This window comes from Vipera berus (assembly GCF_964194415.1).
Source record: "Vipera berus genome assembly, chromosome: 3".
Classification (NCBI taxonomy): domain Eukaryota; kingdom Metazoa; phylum Chordata; class Lepidosauria; order Squamata; family Viperidae; genus Vipera; species Vipera berus.
The window spans coordinates 70,935,766-70,962,995 of NC_138204.1; the positions used below are offsets into that span (position 1 = coordinate 70,935,766).

The 27,230-nt window shown below is 41.2% G+C and overlaps 2 protein-coding genes across 4 annotated transcripts in view; one reads left to right on the forward strand and one right to left on the reverse strand.

Moving 5' to 3' along the window:
• DNAI4 (dynein axonemal intermediate chain 4) overlaps positions 1-23,486 on the reverse strand; it is a gene marked incomplete at its 5' end in the record, with an annotated part of 45,071 nt that extends 21,585 nt beyond the window's left edge. The window contains 5 exons of the mRNA XM_081325490.1: positions 222-412; positions 3,744-3,930; positions 9,173-9,321; positions 11,407-11,512; positions 23,260-23,486. Coding sequence (XP_081181616.1) covers positions 222-412; positions 3,744-3,930; positions 9,173-9,321; positions 11,407-11,512; positions 23,260-23,486 — 860 coding nt within the window. The remainder of the gene's footprint in view (positions 1-221; positions 413-3,743; positions 3,931-9,172; positions 9,322-11,406; positions 11,513-23,259) is intronic.
• Positions 22,720-27,230, forward strand: part of MIER1 (MIER1 transcriptional regulator) — a 51,960-nt gene continuing 47,449 nt past the window's right edge. For all 3 annotated transcript variants that reach the window (XM_081323962.1, XM_081323960.1, XM_081323963.1), the window contains exon 1: positions 22,720-23,493. In XM_081323962.1, the coding sequence (XP_081180088.1) occupies positions 23,485-23,493 (9 nt within the window). In that variant the 5' untranslated portion in view covers positions 22,720-23,484. The remainder of the gene's footprint in view (positions 23,494-27,230) is intronic.

Genomic DNA, 27,230 nt, shown 5'->3' on the forward strand with positions numbered 1-27,230 from the left:
ATAAAAATTTAAAATTATTGTAAATTTGATACTTTACCTCTCTGCCTAATTTTATACAGATAAAACAGATAATACATGTTTTGGAAAGTATTCTGCTTATAAGATCAATTGGGATAAATCATGGGATAAACAATAGTATTCAATAACTTTAGGTACATGTTACATTAGAGAAAAGCAGTATGGGTTTTGCCAAAGTGGTTTTATGGGTTGTCATATCATACCTGGAAAATGGACCTGCTAAACTAATACTAGCTACAGAAGTTTGTTGCATCGATAAAGAAGACAAGAAATCAGGTTGAGTCACCCCAGCAAAATCATGTACTGATAAAATTTTGCTTTGTCTGTGTGCGACATTCACTTCTGGACGATAAAGTGGACGAGGTGTCACATCTTTTCCCTGATCATCAAAAACCTGTAGATGTAATAAAAAAACAAAAGTACAGTAAAAGAGCTATTCTTCCCTCAGCCGGTGAAGAAAACAATAGACTTGCAATTGTTGCCACTAAAAAGATAATATGATATGGTTTACTTCAAGACTGCAGCTTTGAACTGATATTCTATGCATTTAGATTAGAAGAAAGGAAAAAAAGGCATATATTGATTGTAATAGCACATGCTTCCAGATTTCAAATTATAGCATTCTTTTCACGGGATCACTGTATTGCGGATGAACATAAAACTACTTTTTTTTCTGATTTTTAAGAAATAACCAGACGTTTTGCTCTGGTTTTACGCAAATATTTTAAGAATATTTTTAAAAATGGGCTTTGACTGATTGATTGAATAGGCTATAAGAGCATAACTGTGAATGAAAGAAAATGCCTGAATGATATTTTATTTTAACAATATTTAAAATAATGGTTTTGCCCATTAATTTGATTAAAAAGATTCAGATCTTTTCTTTAAAGACTGGATGTTTCCTATTAGCTCAGATATGCTGCTTTTCTTTATTAAATTTTTCTGGGTACTTTTAAGACTACGTTAAAATATTAAGGGACAGATTGCATTAAAATAGCATGGACAATTCATGGAAACTATATAACATTATAGCTGAAAAATTCATAAAGTACATTAACATTCTTATTCTGTTTCAAGACTTTTAGGTAATTCTTTGATTTATAAAATGAATACATTTTTCAGCCAATGTGTGAAAAAAGGGACCCACTGAAAAGCCCCAGATTCTGCATTCCACTTTATTTTATTTTATTTTTATTTTTATTCCATTTATATCCCGCCCTTCTCCGAAGACTCAGGGCGGCTTACAAGCTTAGCAATAGCCTCCATTCTATGTATATGCCTGCTTATTAGGGCTTTCACGCACACCCCAAGCGGCATTATTACAAAGTCAGCTTATTGCCCCCAATAATCTGGGTCCTCATTTTACCTACCTCGGAAGGATGGAAGGCTGAGTCAACCTTGAGCCTGGTGGGATGCGAACCTGCACTAATTGCAGGCAGCTGGTGTTACTTAAGGAGGCATTAGCCCACTGCTCCACCAAGGCTCTGAAGTGAACATTTGCAAACATATGAAGTACATCAAGTTGAAAGATTCTTCCATCTAAATTACTGATAGCTACAGGCCACATATTTTGTATTTAACCCAGCTATTTCCTATCAATTGTATTAAATCTTTTTAAATGGATATTCCCTGAACCTAGAAATAATTGTATGCAAACCATCTTAATATCAGACTATATATTTGTTTATATAGCATTATCAATGTGCAAGAAACTTTATAAAATACAAGATCAGGAGGACTTACGTGTAGCTGGAGGATAACAGAGGAAGAAAAGGAAAATGGACTTCAGAAGAATAGGGAAGAAAGTTTAACTATTTTACTTTCCATTAAGCAAAGGCTTAATGAAAATATGGGTATTAAAAGGAGTAAGCATGATATAGGTGTTTGAGCAACAGAACAAGCACCCAGGAATAATAAACAAATGGGGGAAAAATAGCTGGAATGGGAAGATTAATAATTTGTAATTTCTTTTGGAGTCATGAAACCACCATTGTTTCACTGTTAATGTAGTAGGAACTGATTTAATATCACCTCATTAATGACTGGGTGACATGGGAAGATTCTGTAAATCACTAATTGAAAAACAACCTGTGTCACAAAGAATGGAGATTCATATGTTTGAGATGGGTGACCACATAAATTGAATAAATAAATAAAAGTTAGTAGAGGATACTATGAATGGCATAAACTTTCATATATACTCAAAATAAACAATCATTTGCTCAGTAAAGATGGCAAGACTAACAAACTCACAAAGAAAAGGCAGAAATATCAAGCTTTTCCTTTTGACCGAGTCCTTTCCAACAAGAGACTTGTGTTCTACTAGTTATGAAGAGTAGTTTGAAGGTATAAGCCCTGCATCTTCAGCTTGATGTGTGGTCAGGGAACACCTATTCATTCTGAATATATTCAAAATTTCAGAGCCAAATCCATTAAAAGTATTTTTAAAAAATAGCTGATAGCCTGGCTGGACATCTAGCTATTCTCTATATTACATAAAGAATATACTTATGCAATTTGTTTTATGTAATACAATGCTAATTATTACATAAATGAGACAAATGTCTCTTATGTTTAAACAGGGTGCGAGGAGAATACAGAAAATTGCAGAGCAGTCAGTTTTCAACTGGGAAGATTCTAAAACACATTGTAAAGTAATTGTAAGCAGATAATTAAAAGCTGGATGATATTTTTTAGATGACAAACAAAATACAGACCTGGTAGAAGAAGATACAAAATACTTACAATAGTTCTCAATAGGTCTACAGTGGATGTTGTGCCACATATAAACTCTCATAATTAAATGGCAGACTTATGTTTAGACAGGAATTAACTTTTGATTAAAACTAAAAATATGTAAACCTGTAGCTTAGAAGACAACTAAGCAATAACTATTGGGTTTGATCCGGTATTTTATGGAAGATGTTCCATTGTTTCCAGCTTTAATATTAAAACATATCCAGTTGTATAAAATGAGCAGGAAATAATCTTTTATTTTTTTAGAAATAAATGTAATTCATACATTATATTTATTTCTACAATAGATTTAAATATTTTTTTCAATCATAATTCCATCTTAAAATTGTTGCCCATTGCTTGAATGCTTACTGTTTTTTCAAATGACCTCTTGTTAATGGTTAGAAAATAAAGCTCATTTCATGAGACACAAATATACACATTTACTGTTATGCAGCAAAATGTTATTATTATGAGCATTATTTTTTAAAATGAAATTATCATTTAATTTGATGGAGTGATACCAAAGGAAAACAACACTCATGTTTCTCACTTATAGAACTTATTCAAGAAGAATGATATTAATTTATATGCTATCTGAAATAATAACAAGTTTCTTTGGAAAAAGAAAGCAAAGGTTATACCAATAGTAATAGGCACCTTGGATGTAATCCTAAAACAACTACAGCATCATTTGAACATCATCAGCATTGATAAATTCATCATTAGCTAATTGCAAAAGGCAGCTTTGCTCAGAACAGCTAACATCCTGCAATGATACCTCTAACACCATCAAACATCAACATCTGCATAACCTGGGTCCTTGGAAGGATTTGGTAGGTGGATAAAAATGCCAAATCCAATCTGAACATCTGGCTGATGTGTGTGATGAATCAATACATTTCTAACATGTTTGCATCTTTAAGAGGCTATCTTGGATTTAGCTGTTAGATAGACCTACACTGATGATTCATGAAGTGCCTGATTACCTGGACAAGAGGTTTGCTGCTTGGTAAAGAACCCCTTTCCGTTTTTGGTTCTGAAGTGATCACAACACTCCTCCGAGCCATTGAACCAACTTTGCTGGTTTGCATAGCACTAATGAAGCTCAATTGTCTCCCAGATGCTGAAGATGATGGTAACTTCTTATATATATTTTGTTCTTTTGCGATGCTCCTGGTAATAAATAGAGTATACAGAAGATTAAAAATTACAAGGTTAATTCAAATTAATTGGCCACTTAAAATTTGACACATTTACTCTCAAAACAATACTATAATTCAAACTTTCTTAACCAAGCCAGGTGTTATTGGGCTATAACTGTGAATACTTGGTGACAAATATGAAAATACAGTTCAGTACATTCTAAGGACACCAGACTAGTAATGTATGCTATAGGTCTTTATAGTAAATGATATTTTACAGTAAAAGATGTATTTCATTAAGTTAAGATATGAGGTTCTTTGGTTGACAAGCTGGATGAATACAAATAGAGTAAGATTATATATGAATGTAGCAAATGGGTTTGCTGAACTATCTACAGTTGAACAAAACATGACTTAGAACTATGTGTGAACCCAGATGTTGGAAAGGTTCACACACTCAGGTTTTTCTTCAGTTTATGATCCTCAGTGGACATCCTTGTAGATGAACTGTCTCACCTGTGAAAATTAGATTCTATATGGTGACAGCTATTTTAAACTTTAAAGTTTTTAAATTTTAACCTCCATTGCAGTGTCGCGTGGTTGAACGGAGAGACGGACACTTGAGCTGGGTATTGATTCTTTATTGAGGCAGAAATGAAGCTGAAGCAAAGGGGTTACCTGGCGTCTCTTTATACCTGCCCAGGTGAATGGTGACCAATAGATTTAAACCTGGGCTTCCCGCCAGTGCAGGTGGCCAATGGATTTAAACCCTGGCTTCCCACCAGAGCTGACCATGCCCTGGGGCTGTCAACGACTCGCTCTATTCAGGCTTTCCCGCCAAAGCGGTTATAGCCTGGAGCTGTCCAGCCCCCTGCTGTGCTGACATTTCCGTGTATGCTTTAAAGGCATACACTACACCCCTTCCCCCATAGTGAGGAATTACCCTCTGTCATTCTGTCTCCATAACTATATACACTTATTTACACTATACACAAAATTTACATATACAAGAGTTTACAATTGTTAGTCTTCGGTTGCTCCTCCACCCCCCTAAGAATGCACATAGTCCTCGAGGTAGCTTGGAGCCTTGTGTGGCCTGCTTGATCTTCTTGGGACTGGTTCACCTGGTGGTGTGCTGCTATGTCTAGGCTCTCTTCCTTGTTGTGAATGTTATGGTGGATTGTGGTGTGTGTGTGTGTGTGTGTGTGTGTTGCGGTGCCCAGGTTTTGTGTTCTGCTGGGTTCTGGTGACTGCCTGGTTTCTCTGTCAGTCTCCTGCCTGGGGTGGGGTTGCTCTAATATCTCCCATGGCACCCATGGATGACCTGTGCTATAGTTCCTAGCCCAGATGGGGTCTCCTGTGTTGAAGCTTGTTTTGATGTTGGGGGTCCTGGTGTCTGCTGCTACCCTGTCTGGGTGAAGCCTGTCCAAAGTTGTTATGAGGCGTCTGCCCCATCTGAGTTCCGCTGGGCTTTTGCCTGTGGCGGTGCAGGGTGTTGCATGTTGGTGTAGGAGGAATGTGGCTAGTCTTTGTTTCCAATTTCCCTGTACTATGCGCTTGAGGGCATCCTTTGTCGTCCGCACGAATCGTTCTGCCAATCCGTTACTGGCAGGGTGGAAGGGAGCCGAGGTGGCGTGCCTAATCCCCAAGGTCCTCAGGAACACCTGGAAATCCGAGGAGGTAAATTGTGTTCCATTATCTGACACGATTACATCAGGCAGACCATGTGTAGCAAACATCCCCCTCAATGCTTGAATGGTTCCTGCCGTGGTCATGTTACCCACAGGCACCACCTCCAGCCATTTAGAATGGCTGTCTACTGCAACCAGAAATGTGTGGCCCTGGAATGGGCCTGCATAGTCTATATGCACTCTGGACCATGGTGAGTGTGTCTCCTCCCACTTGTGGACTGGTGCGTGTGGTTGTTCTGGCCGTGTCCTCTGGCATGTGTAACACCCTGCTACTAGTCCTTCTATTTCCTTGTCTAATCCTGGCGACCACAGGTAGCTCCTTGCCAGGGCTTTCATCCTTACTATTCCTGGGTGGCCTTCGTGTAATGACTGGAGAACTCTTTCTCTGAGCCTCGTGGGGATGATGACTCTACTTCCCCACAATAGGCATCCCTTGTGTGTGTACAGTTCATGCCTTCTGGAGAAGTAAGCAGTGAACTCTTGCCCTGGTGATTTGTCCTGCCACCCATGATTGAACCCTGCTCAGAACCTTGTCCTTGGGGGTCTCTGTGGCTATGTCCCTTGCGTTGAGGGGGCATTCTGGCAGTTCCTGTATTGCCAGTATTTGGACTGCCGGTGCTGGGTCTGGCTCAGTGTCCCTTAGGGGAAGCCTGCTGAGGCCATCGGCGTGCCCCATCTCTTTGCCCGGCCTGTGTACCAATTTGCATGAGTAAGCGGACAGGAATATGGACCAGCATAACATCCGGGGTGACAGGATCTGTGGTGTCTGCTTCTCTGTTGTAAATAACCCTAATAATGGCTTATGGTCTGTATAGATCAGGAATTCCCTACCATAAAGGTAGTCATGAAATTTCTTTACCCCAGCAACCACTGCCAGTGCCTCCTTGTCTATCTGGGCGTAATTGCGCTCGGCAGCTGACAGGGTCCTGGAGTAGTAGGCAATGGGGGCCTGAGTTCCATCCTCCCTTAAATGGCTGAGAACTGCCCCGATCCCATAAGGGGATGCATTGCAAGCATCGCAAGGCAGACTGGCTGATCCTCCCTGAAGTGGGTGACTGTGGCATTGCCTGCTAACAGGTTCTTCAGTGTTTTGAATGCGTTAGCATGTGTATCAGTCCAGTTCCAGGATGCTTGTTTGTCAAGCAACCTGTGTAGGGGTTCTGCAATAGTGGCCTTGTGTGGCAGGAATGCATGGTAAAAGTTGAGGAGGCCCAGGAATGCCTGCAACTCAGACTTGTTTTGGGGAGTGGGGGCTTCCTTGATGGCCCTGACTTTGGATGCCGAAGGGTGGATGCCTTGAGCATCAATCCTGAACCCCAGGAACTCTGTCTCAGTTACCCCAATTTTGCACTTCTCCCTTTTGAGTTTTAACCCTGCACCCCTGAACCTCTCAAGTACTGCCTTCAATCGGGCTGCCAGTACGTCCTCGGAGCTGGCTGCGATCAGGACATCATCGAAATAGGGGCAAACCCCTGGTATTCCCTTGAGGGTCCTTTCCATCACCTCCTGGAATATTCCAGGAGCCACGCTGACCCCGAATTGCAACCGGTCTACCCGGAACGCCCCTTTGTGTGTAATGATTGTTTGTGCTCTAATAGCCCCTGGGTCTACCGGCAGCTGCTGATAAGCTTGGGCGAGATCCAGTTTAGCGAACACCGACCCACCTTGCAGGGAAGCCAGAATGCTGTTTACCGCAGGAACCGGGTAACAGTGAGCGCTCAGAGCCCGGTTGATTGTTCCCTTATAGTCGGCGGAAATTCTAATTTCGCCGTTTGCCTTGAGCGGTGTTACGATGGGGGTTTCCCATTCTGCTCCATCGACTGGCGTTAGCACCCCCTGGTCTACCAGCTTATCCAATTCCCACTCTATCTTGTGTTTTAGCGCAAACGGAACCCTCCTGGCTTTCATTCTAATGGGTTTCACCTGGGGGTCTAACTTAAATGAAATTGGGGGACCCGTGTACCTTCCCAGCTGCCCGTCGAACAACCCGCAAAATCCTTGCAGACTGCTTCCAGGGAAAGGCAGCTCCGCGTTTGGTGAATCCCCGTGATTCCGATGCCCAGCACGTTGAACCACCCTAACCCCACAAGGCTGGTCCGCTGGCCCTTGACTTTACTTTACTTTATTATATTTATATACCGCCCTTCTCCCAAGGGACTCAGGGCGGTGAACAGGGCACATAAAAATACAGAATACAAAAATTAAAAAAGAATTAAATAAGAGCCCGAGCTAAAAACAGTAAAATAATAAAAATCCCCAATAAAAACCCCAGCACATCCCCCATCAGGCCAGGCCAGCTTGCTCAAATAGGTAGGTCTTCAGGCCGCGTCGGAAGGAGCAAAGGTCAGGTGCCATCCGGAGCTCAACCGGCAGCTGATTCCATAAAGCCAGGGCGCCCACAGAGAAGGCCCTCCCCCTGGGGGCCACCGGCCGACATTCTCTGACCGGTGGCACCCTGAGGAGGCCCTCTCTGTGGGAACGCACAGGGCGGAGGAGAGTTGACGCCGGCAGCAGGTGATCCCCGAGGTACTCCGGACCCATGCCATGTAGGGCCTTGAAAACCATTACCAAAACCTTGAACCTCACCCGGAAGACAACTGGTAGCCAATGCAGCTTGCGGAGCAAAGGTGTAACATGGGAGTACCGGGAAACTCCCAAGACAACTCTCGCGGCTGCATTCTGTACCAGCTGGAGCCTCCGAGTGGACTTCAAGGGAAGCCCCATGTAGAGAGCGTTGCAGTAGTCCAGACGAGAGGTCACGAGCGCGTGAGTGACCGTGCACAGGGCATCCCAGTCTAGATAGGGCCGCAACTGGCGCACCAGGCGAACCTGGGCGAAAGCCCCCCTAGTCACAGCCACTATATGATCTTCCAAAGTAAGCCGCAAGTCTAGGAGGACTCCCAAGTTGCGAGCCCTATCTATGGGGGGTAAAAACTCACCCCCCATGGAAAGAGGTGGAATATTCTGAATATCCTGGGATGCCGGTATGCACAGCCACTAAGTCTTGTCAGGGTTGAGTTAAAGTCTGTTCCTCCCCATCCAGACCCGAACCGCCTCCAGGCAATGGGACATCACATCGAGGGCATCACTGGGGTGGTTTGGGGTCGAAATGAAAAGCTGGGTATCATCAGCGTACTGATGATACCCAACTCCAAAACCACGAATGATGTCACCCAGCGGTTTCTTATAGATGTTGAACAGGAGAGGCGAGAGGACCTACCCCTGAGGAACTCCACAAACGAGAGACCAGCACACTCAATTTGCCCTCGAACCCTTTGTACTGAACCCTCACCAACGCTTCCCCCTAGACGTTAATGGGTGAATTTTGAAAGTCAGAGAGGGTCAGTCTGGATGGCCTCAAGGGAACCCGTTGACCGCTCCATTTGCAAATCTCCTTAAACGCTCTGGCGGAGATGATGGACACGGCTGACCCTGAGTCCAGTTCCATTGTGCAGGGGACCCCTTGCAGCTTCACCCTCAATTTTATTTTCGGGGTTAGCGCCGCTGGGGCCCCTGTTAAATGAACACTCGGCCGTCCCGCTGTGTGGCTGACCGTCTGTCCTGGCAACCACTCCCCGATACCGGTAGCGAACTGGAACTCTGCCTCCACCTCGTGCAGGCTTTCCCTCTGCCGGCTCCTGCAGACCGCCACGATGTGTCCGGTTTTTCCGCAAGCCCGACACTTGGCCGACTTGAAACGGCAGGTAGACCGGGGATGCTGTCCTCCGCAGCTGGTGCAACGGGTAGACCGGGAGCTGTTCATGCCGCAGCCGGAACACTGGGTAGACCGGGGCTGTCTGCAGCTGCTGTGCTGGGTAGACCGGGGCCCGCAACCGCAATGTTGGGTAGACCGGGGGCCGATTCACGCTGTAGCCGTGGAGTTGGGTAGACCGGGGGCCGTTTGCTCCGCACCTGCACTCCTGGCATCTTGCGTCCGCCGCAGCTGGTCTTGGCTCCTTCACGTTGTCCCAGTTGGAGGTGAATGGTCGCTGCTGTCGGTTGATGGCGTCCACTTCCAATTCTGCTCCGTCCACGTCGCTGCAACCGCTCAACAGGTGGATGGACTCGCCTTCCCTCGCGTCGGACTCCTCAGCCACGTCCCAGGCTAGGAATTCCTCTTGGACACCCTTCAGGGTCAGTTTCTGTTTAGGAAAAATTTTCTGGCACAGCTTCCTGTCCCTCAGCCCACAGACGATCCAGTCCCGCAGCCGGATCTCTAAATTCTCGAAATTACAGAGGCGAGCTGCCTGCCTCAGGGCGGCCATGTATTGCTTGGCAGACTCACCTGGCCGCTGGTCCCGCTTCTCGAAACGATATCGCCAGGTGATCTCGGACGTCTCGGGCTTGAAATGCTCAGTTAGTTTTGCCAACAACTCGTTGTAACCGACGGAGTGGATGTCGTTCGGTGCGCAGAGACCGACCGCCAGCTGGTAGGTTTCCATGCCACAGCTGCAGAGTAGCGCCGCTGCTCTCTGCCGGTCATCCTTCACCCCATTCGCCCGTAGGTAGCACTCGAGCTGCCCCACGAACGCTTCCCACTCCTCCGGCCGGTTGCTATGGAAAAGGGGATACTGACCCAGTTGTGCCATTCCGCCGTCTCGGTCGTCCTGCGTCTGGATCCGGGGCTGCCGGTTGGAGTCCGTCCGCGGATAGCGTTGTCCGGTGCAGGATCCCATCCTCATCACCAGTGCAATGTCGCGTGGTTGAACGGAGAGACGGACACTTGAGCTGGGTATTGATTCTTTATTGAGGCAGAAATGAAGCTGAAGCAAAGGGGTTACCTGGCGTCTCTTTATACCTGCCCAGGTGAATGGTGACCAATAGATTTAAACCTGGGCTTCCCGCCAGTGCAGGTGGCCAATGGATTTAAACCCTGGCTTCCCGCCAGAGCTGACCATGCCCTGGGGCTGTCAACGACTCGCTCTATTCAGGCTTTCCCGCCAAAGCGGTTATAGCCTGGAGCTGTCCAGCCCCCTGCTGTGCTGACATTTCCGTGTATGCTTTAAAGGCATACACTACATCCATTATTTAAAGTATCATATTATATGATTTCCATGTTTTGAATGTTTCAATACTGGGGTGGTTATGGGTGTTTAGATGGGTGCCCTAATCATTTTATAATATTGACAAATATGGGCAAATGGAAGTTTAGATGTTATACCTAACATAGCTTATTACTATAGTATAGTCGTAGTGTTTATACAGCATAAGAAAAAAGGAGATAGTAGAATCATGGTGGACAGTTTGTGTTCCACAGCTTTTCAACATTGTGCATCTGTGCTTTAGTGGATATACATGCTCACAAATTCAGTTGATGGCTAATTGCTATAATTTAGTAATAACATTATGAAATGAGAAAATATCAATCTATTTTACAGCTGTTATGTAAATTAAATAAATTATCCTTTCCTACTTGAGCATATCACAGGGTAAATGCTAGATAAATTACTGTATTCATACAGAGGACTAAGGTACGAAAGGGTGTCATGAATGATTTAGATACTTCTACCTCTATCTCTAAATTAGTGTTTATGTGTACATCCATCCACATATCCACACATACATTTTACATTAAATCAATGGGCTGATATCTCCCATTTAGAATTTGTATTTTCCCATTATATTTTCTATCTTTTTTAGTCACCAAAATCAATTATGGTAGGGCAGAATAGCTGCTCAATATATGATGGTAGGACCAAAAACCATTCTTCTGCAAGAACTTTTATTGTTTTGAAAGACTAGATAATTGATAAAAAGCACAATACGGAGACAGTCTTATTCATTATGGGTTAGTATAAGGTGAATTTGAGACTAACCAGTTCCACTTCTTTCCTTCCCTTTTCTAGCATGGCTATTAGGAAGCTTTCAGAATAAATTGTGTATACACACCACCTATTAACCTTTCTCAACCACTTGTAATCTCTTCAAATAAAGTAAACAAAACATTAGTCATAAATTCATAAGCACAATTAATATGTTACTTAAGAATAAAACTTAAATATTCTTAATTTAGCAATGATACTAAATTATTTAATTTGAGAATATTTCAATTTATATACAGTCATACCTTAGTACTCAGCTGCTTGGAAACTCATTGAATTTGGTACTCAATGCATTTTGGCCTGAAAATTTTAGTTCTGGTATTCATTATTTGCTTGGCACTCAACACACAAGCTGGAACTTGTGGGTGTCAGCTGCCTTGTAACTCACTATGTTATTATTATTGTTTGGTACTCATTGTTTTTGGTACTCATCACACCTCCCAGAACCAATTAACAATGAGTACCAAGGTACTAGTATATTTATTATTTAGCCAGCTACATTTTTATTTACTTTAGAATGAAAATTTTTAGAACCTCATGAGAAATGGAATCAAGGTGCTGGTCATCACCTATAAAGCCCTACATGGCTTGGGTCCGGGGTATCTGAGGGAACACCTGCTGCCGGCATCAAGCTCCCTTCGTCCAGTGCGCTCCCACAGGGAGGGTCTTCTCAGGGTCCCACCGGTAAGAGATTGCCGGCGGGTAACACCCAGGGATAGGGCCTTCTCAGTGGGGGCGCCTGCCCTCTGGAACCAGCTGCCAGTGGAGCTGAGGACTGCCCCCGACCTCCGTTCATTCCGCCGGGGCCTGAAGACCTGGCTCTTCGAGCTCTCTGGCCCAGGCTGAGGATTAATTTATTTTAATTGGGGTTTTATTTGTACAGGGATAAATTTAATCTTTTTTAAATTTGGTTTTTAACTTTTGTATTTTTGGTTTTTAATTCCCTGTAAACCGCCCTGTAAACCGCCCTGTAAACCGGCGGTATATAAATGTAATAAATAAATAAATAAATTCAAACAAACAAATTAGAATCAGAACAATCTCCTACATTCCAGTTTTTAATTGAGGGGATTCTTACCAAATGCTTGAGGAAAACAAACTGCAAAAGTCTGTTTCTATAGAGTACATGCCTTCTCCCCATCCTCATGTCCCACAGCTGAAATCTCTTGCCTTCATACAGGCAACTTTAGTATTAGGAATACTGCATCTTCAGATTTCAGGAAGAAATACATTTATCCTATAGTCCCACACACCTTTCCTCATTGACTGCTATAGATTGCAATGCTTATAAGCCATAACTACTTGTCCAAACTGATGTGATGTATCTAAAACAGTAGAACAGCAGCACATTAGGAAAAATTGTATCAGCTTGTCACAAAATGACCGGATATAGCTTCCTCTTCATTGAGCCTGGTACAAAACCACCCCTTTGCTACACTAACATTATGCTACTTACATATTAATAGTGATGATTTGCTTCTTCTTCTTCTTGCCACCCTGGTTATTACTAGTTTCTGACATGATCAAGGTGTTTAAAGTAAAGAAAAATGTATTTTGAATATACTATCCGTCTCCCAACACAATGGCGGAGAAAACACTGAAGCTGTCAAATAAGCAGCAGCTCTTATTGCCAGTATGCCAGCACTCCGAGAAATAAGATTCAGCAAATGTCTAGGTTAGTAGATTGCTGCTTTAAAATCCAAATTACGGTAGGTACAAAGCCTGACTCCCTCAAAGCTACTGTTGAAATAGGAAACTGTTTACGTGGTAACCATGACAGCCACCTTTTCCGCATGTAGCTATATGATTGGCTGACAATAAGAGAAAGCCTGGATGAAAACAGAGATTGGATAGCCTTTGTTTGCATTTCTTACCCGCTTGGTTATTGCAGAAATTTAGAATCTACTCTGGAAATGTTATGACTATTGTTGGTTTCAGATTTGAAAGTTCTGTCTGCCTTTCATTCCACCCAAATAGAAGGGAAAATTATGCAGCTAAACCTCTTTGTAAATTTGATTTACTCTCATCCACTGATGCTGCATTTTGAACTTAATCTGTACTATATATTTTGTACTTAACCTGTACTAACACATAAAATAGATAATTTCCCTCAGGAACTCATTAAGAAGTGTAGCTCACAGCAACTTTGGGCTTAATCTGAAATCTCATGTAATATATTAAGAGGAGATAAATTTGATATAGATGTTGCATGGAGCTCTTTTTGCATGTAATTTTTTCTGTCATTATTCTATCTATAAGTTTTGACTGATCTATATACTGTTTTATATATTTTGCTTTTATCAATTGTTAAACAAGGGTCAAAAATTGGAGCTACCTTAAAGAATATGCAGAAGCTTCACCTGGTGCAAAATGCAACAGCTCAGGCAGTTCTGGGTGTTGGTTTTTCAGGACATACGATGCCTCTGTTAAAACATGGCTGTTTTAACTGTCTTTGCGAAGCCAAGGTGGGCGTGGCCTGAGTGACGCATCCGGCCAGTGGGCCACCACTTTGACACCCCTGATCTAGAGTCATGTATACAAGATGGGAGGGCCATATAAATTGATTAGTAAATTAATTCTAATTGCACTATGACTTTGTTATATGTGGGAAAGGTAGGATATGCTTTACACATGTTCACTCTGAGCCCATGTTATCAATCTGAGCCCATGTTATTGTGAAGCTGTATATACTGATCCATGACAAAAAAGAACTGTTCTTTATTTTTTCTTGCTGCTTGGCTTTTTGTAACAACGTAAAGATAGTAAAGTTTATGCCATTAACAAAGTATCCAAAATGATTAAAGAGAAAATTAAATTTAGAACTGCTATATTTAAAAATATTTCTTGGAGAATAATACTTTTTCATTTACATCAGTAAGATTCATTTTTATATTACATTGCATTGTTTTACACCTAGAGGACTATATGTAATAATATCAAATTTATATTCTAATGGTTACTTTCTAGTTACCGGTACTTTTAAACATGATATATTTCTTAAATGCATTCGAGGCAAATTGTTTATAAGTGCATAAATAAAAAATCCAAAGAAACAAGATTTATATAACAAACATGTCAGTTCAGAAATCCCAAAATAAGCTTCTTTTGATTATTTCGTCATATCTCTGTGTGTGTGTGTGTGTGTGTGTGTGTGTGTGTGTGTGTGTAATATATGTAATAGATTTTGCAATACTGGTTTTACTTATTTGATTTTTTAAAAATCCCATCTTTATTACTTTATAAGCAACTCAAGGTCATAAACATACCTAAGACGCCTCTTCCTATCTCCTCTTCCTATTTTTCCCACAACAACCCCATGAGGCTTAGAGTAATTGGCTCCAAGTTATTCAGCTGGTTTTTCATGCCTAAGGCAGGACTACAACTCAGAGTCTCCTAGTTTCTCGGTCAACATCTTAAACACTACACCATGTTGGTTGGCAAATGAGTCTAGTTTCTGAAAATTGTTGTTTCTTTTTGTTTGTTACATTTTCTGAAGATGCAACCATTTTTGCCTTTCCAAACTAATATTGGATGTTATATCCATAATATTCCCATGTCTTTTATGTTTATCAGTTTTTAACAGAGGCTATGATACCTAAAGCAATTTCAATGGCAGTTAAGCTGTAGATTTTCATATTACTGTATCAAAAATTCAGAATAGCTAAGCAAATGCAATTCTTCACTTTCTGCAAATAATTTGCAGTCCGATTCAATGTATCTTCCAATGGGGGTGGAAGCCATATTATGCTATTATCGTAAAAGAGCAATTTATGAATGTACCTATGATACTTAAATTATTTATACAAGTTTTGCCTTCTGCTGAGAATTCTTTTTTTATTAATATTCTTGTTAAAGGTTGCTTCATTTCCTTTTACATTTTCATTGTGTGTTTGCTAGTTAGCAGTGACATTCAAATAGTCTTTTTATGCAATTCAAGTCTGTGTGTTTATTCAAGTCATGACTTTCAAATGAAATAGGGCTAGATCTATTCAATCCATTTCTGATGGCATTTTGGAGAAAATGTTCAATTCAGTGAAACTTACAATGAAGCATGAATTTAATAGTTTGTAACTCTAGACTGTACTCCTACAATGACATTCTTACTAAACGTTTTACTACCAAGAAGGTATGAATTGGAATGGTTGAGAAACTGTTCTCTTGCTCCATATTTGGTTATGGAGACATATGTCAATTATTGAAGCAATGGAATCTATAATTATAATAAACCAGTTTTAAAATGAAACCTCATTAGTCAAGATTGCCAGATCTGACCTGTATTAAATCCAGAAAAGCACTAAATATCAGCAGAAAATATTAAAAAGCCTTTTTATGCTATTGGTATCTCAAGATGTTTTGAGGCAAAATCTGATAGACATCAGTAGTCAGTAGCTTTAAGTAGGTGCAATGAAAACTATTAATGCACATGGCAGAGGCTAATTTGTGAGCTAGCTTGCTCATAGTGGGCTCAGATTCAGATTCAGATTGACAACCAAGAGCCAGACCCAAAGACAGTTTCAGAAATGCTAGCAGACAATGAGTAAACAGAAGAGATAAGGCAAAACAGTAGATACAACTGCCTACTCTCTCTGAAAATGACAAGGCAGAATTATCACACCCACCCAATGCAGAAGTTCAGTAGGGTGGAAAGAGAATGGAGCAAAGGCTATGTTCGCTCAGAATCTGAGTTCCAGCACTTTCTTCCTCTTTTCTCTTTTGTGAAAAACTTATCAAATTAGATTAGGTTATTGTAATTCAAACACATTGAACAAATACAGTGGTGAAATAGACACACCTTTACTACTATTCCTGACCCAATAGTTATCAACTACTGTAGTTTTATGCCTCAGTTTTGCATTTTTACTGCATAGAACAGGGGTCTTCAAACTTGGCCCTTTTATGACTTGTGGACTTCAACTCCCAGAATTCCTCAGCCAGCGTGCCTGCCTGAGGAATTCTGGGAGTTGAAGTCCACAAGTCATAAAAGTTTGAAGACCCCTGCCATAGAACAACACTAGCAGAAAAAAAGAAAGGAATAGAATCCATGATGATGCTTTTTTTTTTTACAAAAATGGGCAATATTTATCTTTTCTTAGATATTCAACTGGGCAATTTGTAAAAGTTTTCCCCACCTGTGTGCTTTCTGAGTTTGTAAAATTCAATTTTACAAATTTTACAATTTTACAATCTTTTGATAATGTGAATTAAAGACTATCCTCCTCATTATAATTTAATAGAAGACTTCAGGGACTTTATGCTGCAGGCCTTTTAAGGTTTACATATATTATTTTTTAGTTTTTAGGGATTTTTTATGGTCCGGTAATCCCTTGGGATGGAGTTGGGAAGGCTAAATGGAACTGAGTATTTACTGGTCAGATGCCCTTCCTGATGCCTATGTGGAGTTCTCATCAGATATCTTAATTTACGTCCTGAGAAACAACTGCCGCTACTTAAGATTGAACTCCCAACCTTCCAAGTGGGAGGCAAGCATCTTCACCACTAGGCCACCATGCCATTCATACAGATTTTAGTATTTATATGATTATACTTAGGCTCTCTCTCTCTCCCTCCCTCCTTCCCTCCCCCCCTCTCTCCCCATGATGTCAGTGACAAGCCAGTCAGTCAATTCCAGTTGCAGCCAATGGATCAACTCTCGGTTAGAACATAGAATCATAAGGCTGGAAGGGACCTCGGAGGTTTTCTAATCCAACTCCCTGCTCAAGGCAGGAGCTTACATCACCCCAGTTAAATGGTTGTCCAGTCTATTTTTGAAAACCTCCAGTGATGAAGCCCCACAACTCTGGGAGGCAAGATATTCCATTGATTAATTGTTCTCACTGTTAGAAAATTTCTCCTTGCTTCTAGGTTGGATCTCTTTTTAACAAGCTTCCACCCATTACTTCTTGTGCTGACTTTCGGTGCTTTGGAGAATCAAGTCAGTCCCCTCTTCTCTGTGATATCCCTTCAAGTACTGGAAGACAGTTACCATGTCCCCCCCAAACTTTCTCTTTGATAGGCTAGCCCAGGGGTAGGCAACCTTGGCTCTTTTATGACTCATGGACTTCAATTCCCATGCTGGCTCAGGAATTCTGGCAGTTGAAGTCCATGAGTCATAAAAGAGCCAAGGTTGCCTACCCCTGGGCTAGACATACCTAGCTCCCTCAACTGTTTATCATATGATTTAGATAATCACCACCCCCCCCAAAAGCAGACCCCCACACCTGTGGAAAAATGCTAGGAAGGAAAAAACTTTCCTATACAGCCGTATGTCTTTTAGTTACAATTTCAAGCTATTTCATTCCATTTAAATATTGAATTCTAAATTATTTAAAACCTTAAAAGGTATTATCACATGAAGAGGTAAATCAAAAATCATACATTTTTACTGGACATCCCAATTCCATGACATGTTTACTTACTTGTGAATTCTATTTTGGTTAAAAGTCTACTACCTACAAAAAAGCTCCAATAAATTTCAAAGTAGATTGTAGTTATTCGGTTGATACACAGACTTGCAATATGTTAAAATATATGGCTTTATTGTGGCAAAAGCCTTAAAACACTAAATCAGATACATCAAGCACTATGCTCAGGTGTCAAATTTTATATGTGTGTGTACTGTATGAATACAAGTAAAAATAAATAAAATGGATTCAGAATATTATTAATTTAATATCTGTACAATTACTATACAAATCTGAAACACAAATCAATCAGCAACTATTCATAGTAATGTTGCTCTGCTAGTTCAATAGAAGGGAAATCTATTCATTGAGTTTAAATGAACAGAATGCTGATAAAGTCTTGTCATTCTCATCACAGTTATTCTTTAGTAAGTTGGCAGCAGAATAAAACATTTCCCTTTAGTTTTTGAATGCTGCTTTTCTATATCATATTTGCATTTATGTATTATTCTCATAAAAAGCCAGTATTGCCCTGCCGACCACATAATTATTGGCCTACTATCATTTACTGCATAGTAAGGATGTCTAAATTAACATAGCTTCCTTTCTAGAATATATTCCGTAGGATTCTTTCTTCCAAATAACAGATTATTTGAATCTTAATTGTTCTATTGTCAGCTGTAATGCAAAGGAATTATTAAATAAATGAAAGTAATTTACATACATCTTTTATTTTAAACATCTAAATTATTACTATACTAGGAACTTATTCAAATGAATATGATTGTACTCTTAGCTGAAATTTCATACACTGGGAAGCCCTTTAACATGAGATGCTGTTACAGAACCAGCACATTCATAAAATAATAAATACCAACAACTGACTAATCTAATAAAAAATGATTCAAAAGTAAAAAAAAACTAATAACCAATGGTATGCCTAATAAACACTATTGTAATATAAACGGGAAAAACAACAAAACCTTTTATGAACATTTTAATTTACTTAATGCACAGGTAATACTTGAGTTTACAACTATAATTCAGCTGGAATTATGATCACAGGTTGAAGTATCACATGATGCTTCAAACCTATAGCCATTTTTTACAATGGTCATTAAGCAAATGCCATAGTTATTAAGTGAATGCCATGGTTGTTAAGCAAATCTATTTTCCACACAAGCATATTTTTTTTGCCAGAAACAGGAAGTAAATGCTAGAAACCAACAAAAAAAAAGATTGCAAATCCTGGTTATATGACTGCAGCACCAGTTGCCAAGTGGCCAAAAGGAGATGACATGACTGCAGGGAGGGGTGCTGCAATTGTAACTCTGAAAACGGGTCATAAGTAACTCTGTGGAAGTCCATCATAATTCCAAACAGTTGTTAAATGACTGGTTATAAGTCAAAGATTACCTGTTACATTTGCCATACTAAACATAAAATTTATTTGTTATTATTTATTAAACAAATTCATATAGCCACCTAACGCACACATCAGTGACTCTGGGCAGCTTCAACATTTAAAAATCCTCCCCTACCCACATTTGATAATAGTGATAAAGTAAGAATGGTGCACAGAAAAATGCCCTGTATAATTTGTATTTTAATGTTATAAAAATCATATAATTTCAATTAAGAACTACACATACTGTGATTAGTTACCTTTTCAGAAATACTTTCTTAACCAGATAAACAAAATGACTATGGGTGGATTGCTATTGTTTGGACTTTAAAGTTACAGAAGAAAAGTTACAGTCAAGTGTCCTTGGCAAGCAGCAACTACTACTAAAACAAGCTGAAAATCCTAAAACTGTCTAACCAGTAGTAAGACAAATCCAAAGTCAAGACTATGCTAAACACAGGAGGAATTAAGGGCCACAAAGTAAGCAAGGCTGTGTTGTCATTTTAAAGAGTTTTAAGTGTCTGTTTTAGGGATAACACTTTTAATTTTAATTTATTCCCTCCCCAAAATTGAAAAAAAAATGTATTGTAGTCAGTTTTCAGCAATCATGTATCACTGATCCAGGGATCACAAGACTCTACCTCTGCTAAAGATGTCCAATATACCGGTATACAAAAAGTCATATTGTATAAAGTCACTTGACAGTGGGATGGCTGACATATAGCACAGATTAAATAAATAAAATAAAACATTTCATGATTGCTTTAAAATAACCTGTCACACAAATTAGGTTTCAATTGGTACCAAACTAATCAGCACAGTCAAATAACTCTTAAATTGAACTGAAAGAACAAATTAGTTGTGGAAGTCTATATTCCAACTAACAAGCAAAACTAAATATGCAGTGCAAAATTTGAAAATTGTTACTAACAGTGGGTTCAAATCAACCCAGTGTATAATATAATCAGACAAGACACTAAATTCTCCTATTAAAGATGTATTTATTTAACCATTTATACAGTCACCCAACTCAAATTATGTGATTCTGGGAGGTATACAAATAAATATGCATATTTATTTGGAAGTATTTCTATGTTTTGTATTTTATTCCTGTGTTCCTTTTTACTGAAATATGTGAACGTGCCATACAATCAATTAGTCAGTCAGCAGTTTGGTGGTTCAGACATCAGGCTAGAAACTGGGAGATGATGAGAGCTAGTCCCACCTTTAGTACACTAAGCCAGTGAGGCAACCTTTGGCCCATCTCTCTCTCTCAGCCCTAGAAAGCAGGTAATGCAAACCACTTCCAATATCTTGCCAAGAAAATTGCATGGACTTTCAGCCATCAGGAGTCAACACTGACTCAAAGGAACACCACCATCCCAATTGCAAATTAGGGGTAATTGTTTATGACATACTGTATCTATGAAACTCAATGTATCATGACTTGCATACAACAGGATCTAAAGATTTATCTTTTTTAATTTCACCCAATATCGTCACTGTCTATATTAACATTCTTCAAATGTCCCTTCTACATAGTTGGTAATTCGTAGAATGTCTTCAAGAAGACACAAGAAGACACAATAAAACCACATCCTGGATTTCAACAGAACAGATTGTACTGCAATGCACTTTTATGATTATATTGAAATTCCACTGCTTTCATCTTCACATTTACAGTGCAACATTTTATGTCCTGTTGGAAATCCTGCTGAGTTCAGCAGTATTCAGTAGAATCTTATGCATATTTATTGGAGAGTGCAATAGTTGCATGTAACTAGACACTGTCCCACTGAAATCAGTAGATACAAAACACTGGGTTGGTTTTTTTTTCCATAATGGGTTAAAGGGCCATCTTTACATCCTTAATTATTTTAAACAGCTCTGGAATATTTTCAGCCACTAAATGTCAGAAGACCCAGGTTGCTTGGTCGGCACTGTGTCATCAAACTTTGATGGCCCAACGGATACAGTTCTAAGACCCTCCAAAAAGAAATCCTTTTGCTTTGCGGGGAGTGGTTGCAAATTGCTAAGTTTTGTAACCTGAGGCCTCTCCCCACACGTACGCAGAATGGCAAACCATAAATCAGTCTCTTCAATCCTTGTCTCCTATGACACTTGCACTCTTGGCTCTTTTTATGAACGTGGTGGCACAGTGGTTAGAATGCAGTACTGCAGGCTACTTTTGCTGACTGCTAGTTGCCTGCAGTTTGGCAGTTCAATTCTCACTGGCTCAAGGTTGACTCAGCCTTCCATCCTTCTAAGGTCGGTAAAATGAGGATCCAGACTGTTGGGGGCAATATGTTGACTCTGTAAACCGCTTAGAGAGGGATGTAAAACACTGTGAAGCAGTATATAAGTCTAAGTGCTATTGCTATTTTCTCTACATAGTCCTTTAAATATACAGGTAGTCCTCAATTTATGACAATTGAACCCAAAATTTCCATTACTAAGCAAGACAGCTGCTGAGGTTTGCCTCTTTTACAAGCTTTCTTGCCACAGTTGTTAAGTGAATCATTGTAGCTCTTAAATTAGTAACATGGTAGTTAAGTGAATCTGGCTTCAGATTCTGGCTTGACTTTGCTTGTCAGAAGGTCAGATGACTAGGATGGGACAGTGCAACCTCATAAATATGTGCCAGTTGCCAAGCATCCAAGTTTTGATCACCTGACCATGGGGATGCTGCAACCTTCTAAGTGTGGAAAAAAAAGGTCAAGTCACTATTTTCAGTGCCCTTGCAAGTTGGGTCACTAAACAAATGGTTGTAAGTCGAAGGACTACCCATATGAGACAGCAAAAGGCAGGAGTCTTCAAACTTGGCCCTTTTATGACTTGTGGACTTCAGCTCCCAGAATTCCTCAGCCAGGCACGCTGGCTGAGGAATTCTGGGAGCTGAAGTTCACAAGTCATAAAAGGGCCAAGTTTGAAGACCCCTGGCATAAGGTAATAAATAAATACTACAAAACTTAAAATAATTACCAGTGTATCCTTTCCCAACTGGAAAACGCGAGGCTAGTATTACTACCCTGGCTGACATCATCTTCCCTTTAGGGATAAACTTTTTTTCAGAAAACAAACGGCCAAAGGAGCCATTCAGTTTTGGCAGCAGCGCCACGCTTCAAGCAAGAAGCTGGTCCTTTTTTTTTTTCCTCCCGGTGCCGCGTTTCCCACCTGTTAGTCCCCGCTCCCGTCTTCGTGACGCGGAAGCTGCCATTCTTAAGACCATGGGCAAACAGGTACGTGAAGAGACTAGCCTGGGGAGCAGGGGGTGGGTGGGGAAGAGAGCCCTGATCGACTCTTCCCGCGTTTCGGGAAAGATAAAAGGCACCGCTAGCCTGCTCTGGAGCGGAGGGAGTGGGTTTAGGTCTTTCCCCGTCATGAGTTCCCCTTCTTCTTGCTCATTTATCCCTGCTCGTTTGCGATACGGGAAAGTGGCTATCGCTACTTATTTGACCCAAGTATGGAAAGAATTTGGGCTCCGTTCTTCTACTGGGGGGGGTGGGTGGGAGGAAAATGAGCGAAAGGGAACGTGCGAAGAGACCGCCGAGGTGTGTGTGTTTGTGTGCGTGTGCGTGTGTAACTTTGGCAAAGCGGAAGCTTTTGACTCACCCCGGCCTGTCTAGGCGGGTGGGTTGAGTCGCGGGCTTGTACGAGGTGCTCATTTTTTTTTTTTTGGCGGCCCCCGCGTTACGTGCGCGCAAAACTGTCGTCCGCGAAGAGAAGTCGGGACCTCGCTGTGGGTGGGGACTGCGCGTGCGTAGCCCGTTTAAAACGCACACTTTTTTTTTCTCCCCCTCCCTTCCCCCAAACGGCCCCCGGAGAGTCCCGAAGAGATCGTTTCTCTTCCCGTATTCGGGGCGGGGGCGGGGGCGGGGGGGGGAAAGGAAAGGAAAGAGCCTTCCGCGAGCGCGACGCCGGCCAGCGGACGCCGCCGCCGCCGCCGTCTCGTGACTCGGAGCGCTCGCGCTGGCAGAGAAAGAGAAAGGCAGGCGAGAGCGGGCGGGGGAAGCGGAGAGGCGGTGTCGCGGGCGCGCCCACCTCCTTTGCGCGGTGACGTTGGGCCTCTTCCTCCCCCTGGTGGCTTCCCGCTCCCTCCCCTCCCTGCATCCACTGCCGCCGCTTCCCAGAGCCTGTGAGCCATCGCCGCCGCCGCCGCCGCCGCCGCTCCCGCAGCCTTTCCCGGGCCGTTTCCTCCTCTCCGCCGCGGCGACGACGATGTGATTCCCTTCTCCAGGCTCGGCCCGCCCCAGCTGAGCGGCGAACATGGCGGAGGTAAGTGAGGGGGGGGGGGAAAGAGTCGCGGGTGGCGGCGAGGGGATGGAAAGGAAAGGATGGGAAGGAAGGGAGGGAGGGAGAGGAGGAGAAGAAAAAGGAAGGAAGAGGAAGAAGCGGCGGCCGGAGGAGGGAGAAAAGATGAGTCGAGTCCGGGGCCAACCGGGAACTTGTTGCGCGGCCGCTGCCTTCCTTTTCCTTTCGCTTCCCCGCAAGTTAGTTACGGAGATGGGAGGAAGGTCCCGAGATGGGCCTGGGTGGCGTCTTGCGCCTAGAACTCGCTCTTTTCCCCACCACCACACAGACACACCACCACCACCCCGGTCGGTGAGGACGCCCCGGCCCTGCGGGACCCGGCGTGGCGGGATGGGGTGGGCGAAGGGGGTGGGGTGGGGTGGGGACGAGGAGAAACGTTGACATAACCCAGGGGTCTTCAAACTTGGCCCTTTTATGACTTGTGGACTTCAACTCCCAGAATTCCTCAGCCAGCTTTGCTGGCTGAGGAATTCTGGGAGTTGAAGTCCACAAGTCATAAAAGGGCCAAGTTTGAAGACCCCTGACATAACCGTTTCGCTTCCTTCTGGGTGGGATGAGAGGTGCCTTCCTGCGAAGGAGAAGAAGGGGCCCAAAAAAAAAGGCTGTTGCTTTTCTTCCTGTTTGGGACAGTCGGGATTCACCAAGTTGGCCCCCTTGTTTGCTTCCACCACCACCACCCCGACCAACCACCGCAGAAGAGTGGGAGGCGGAAAGGGAGATTTGTGGAGACCCGAAAGCTTCGTGGGTCGACTTTGGGGGGAGTCAAAAGAGAGGCTCGTTTTGCTGAACCCCCCCCTCCCTCCCTCCCCCTTCCGACGGTTGGGTGTTTTTAGCCTTTGAAAGTCTTGGAAAGGGGGAAGAGAGAGCCCTGTGCTGCCCCAGCATTTGAGAGTTGGCAAGATACTTTCTCTAACAGGTTACATTTTTGGCCTGTGAACACTGGGGGAAAAAAGGCCAGTCTCAGCTTAGACTGGGATGGGAAGGGGCTTGTAAATTTGCCAGAACTGTAACGTTTGTCGCTCCCTCCCCCCCCCCTTTTTTTTGAAATTCAGAAGTTCAAAATGGTGTTTTAGACTCAGGGTATGATTGAGCAACTTATCAGGAGTTGCTCGAGGTGGCTGGGCAGGAGGTGGCAGCACCTGTCCAGCTTTTTGTGGGCATCTAAGCTAGGCAGGGACTGGCCTGGTGAAGAGTTGGATGGAAGACCACCAAGGGATACCAAATCTATAGGCTAGAGAGGAATCTTGAAAAAAAACATCCAGAAAAGAACAATAGCAAGCCATTTCTGTTTTGCTGCCAAACGAAAAGCATACTGATGTCGATGAGCTTGACTAGGAGAGCTTACTTTAATTCTTTATGCTACCATATAGCCTTTGATTCCTACAAGTAATGGGATGTTGTTTCAAAGTTGATAGTAGTATAGTTTACTGATATTTGAATATTCCTTAAAACATTGGTGTGTTTTTTGGTGTGGGGAAAACCTCTTAAAATCTCTTATCCCAGCTTGAAGGAATTAGTTATCTCAAAAATTAATAACAAGGAGCGTCTTTCCCCACTCTGCTTAAAAAGTGTTATAATTATTCCATGTGGAGCCAAACAAATGCAGTGCTTTGATACCTATGCTATCCTCTCCTTTGCCCGCTTTATAAATAAAATTGTGTCCATGTGACATTTTTGTTTAAAATGATACCAAAAATGAAAAGATGTAAAAGAAATTGGTTTGTATTTGCAGTTATATTAATATGTGAAAAAAATGGGAAGCTCATCGCATGACCGGCAAGAGAACAGTTTTCAGGAATCCATTAAAAAAGGAAAAGATCAGAAAATATTAATCATTACAGTTGAGATTCAGAAAATGAAACTGATTAGTTTCATGAACATGTGACTCATGTTCAAACTTGCCTGTTTTCGCAGTTTCCTTTTTGAAAACTTAATGGTTTTTACATCTGTTTGATACAATGAGTTGAAATGAGTTATACTTAACTTTTCTATGTTGTATTACAATGTTGAAAGTGTCTTCTGTTTTTGTAGTAGCTTTTTGCCTGCTTTTCTTTTCTAAGTAGATAAAGCAGCATTACCTTAAAGTTTATCATGAAATAATTCAATTTTTAATAGTGGGGCTGAAGACTTAATATATGTCCTATTGTTTTCTGGAGTTTTGTATCTACTTGTATATTTGTATTAGTTTTATACTTATTTAGTCAGTTTTATGCTGACTAAATAGAATGGTGAAAGTAAATTCAATCAAAAATCTGACCTCTAATTTAGAGGAAGAAATATATGCATACTCACGAACCATATTCTACATTGCTTCTGAAACAAGACTGTTTTGAAGTAATGATTACCGCTAGATGATCAGGCTATCCAATGATTTTTTTCTTTTTCTCTGTTTACTTTTTACCATTTGTTATCAGAGGGATTTCTAAAGTACAAAGGAGTATATTTTTAAACAAAATCTTTATAATCAAAACCAAAAAAATAGAATAATAAAAATAAAAACAAATTGTAACAATTTCATTAAAACAAGATGAACTATTGAGTTTTTCCCCTTAGGAGACACGTTTACTGAACTCATCAAAAGTCTCCAAATCATTACCTGATCCAACTAAAGAGGCACTAAATAAGGCAAGCATTCCTGGGGAAAATATTTTTGAGCAGTATTATCATAACAAAAGAATCCTCAAATATGCATGAATGAGTATTAATAATATTGCTAATTTTGCTTCAATAGTTTTAAAATAATTCAAGTTTCCTTTAATTATCAAAATACTTTAAAGACCAAATAATCTGATCTGATCACTTAGTGGTTTTTATATGTAGAATTAAACTAGTAATTTTTAACTGGGAAAAGGTATTGCATTGTAGAATATGGAAAGACATACATTTTTTGGACCTCACCACACAAATTTTATATATTGTATTGGCTTTGCAAAGCAAGCTGTTTCTGTTGTAAGAAAAAAAGCAGGTTTTCTGGTTTGTATAGTTTCCATTTTCCCAGACTAAAAAATAAACAATAAACTAAACTAATTTTTCCCACTTGAATAAAGTAGCAGGAAAACCACATTTGTAAAAGTTTACAAATTTCTAAAAGCTAGTAAAAGTTTTTACATTTTGCAATAAGTTACATTAACTGCAGAATTTTGATATGCATTCATGATATAGTTGAATCAATAGTATACGGGAAGTTAAAGCTGTAGAAAAAAAGTTTATGGTAAATTACTGTCAGACTCGTTGACAACTGCTTAAATGGAAATTTACTCTTAGAGGTATGATTGTCACAAAGTTGTTTTTAGCAAAATTAATAGAGAGACAGGATGGGCTTACTAGAATTTCAGCAATTAGTTATTTTCAATTTAGAATCAGTATATAAATTAAAATTCTCAACAACTTTCAGACAAATTGATAAGGAAGTGGATTTCTGTCCTGATAACAAGGAAGCTTACATAGGTTGTTTATATGTTTTTATCAGTTGGGGAACTAATTCTTACTCTACTTTTATTTGCTTATCATTATGTCAATGGTTATTTATTTGCTTATCATTATATCATTAGTTCAAAGTTATGGCGGCCTCTAAAAAAGTGACTTACGACCATAATGGTTCTCAAAATTACAACCAATGCACCACCCCAAGGTCACATGATCATAATTTGGGTGCTTGGCAACTGGCTCATGTTTATGATGGTTGCAGCATCTTGCAGTCC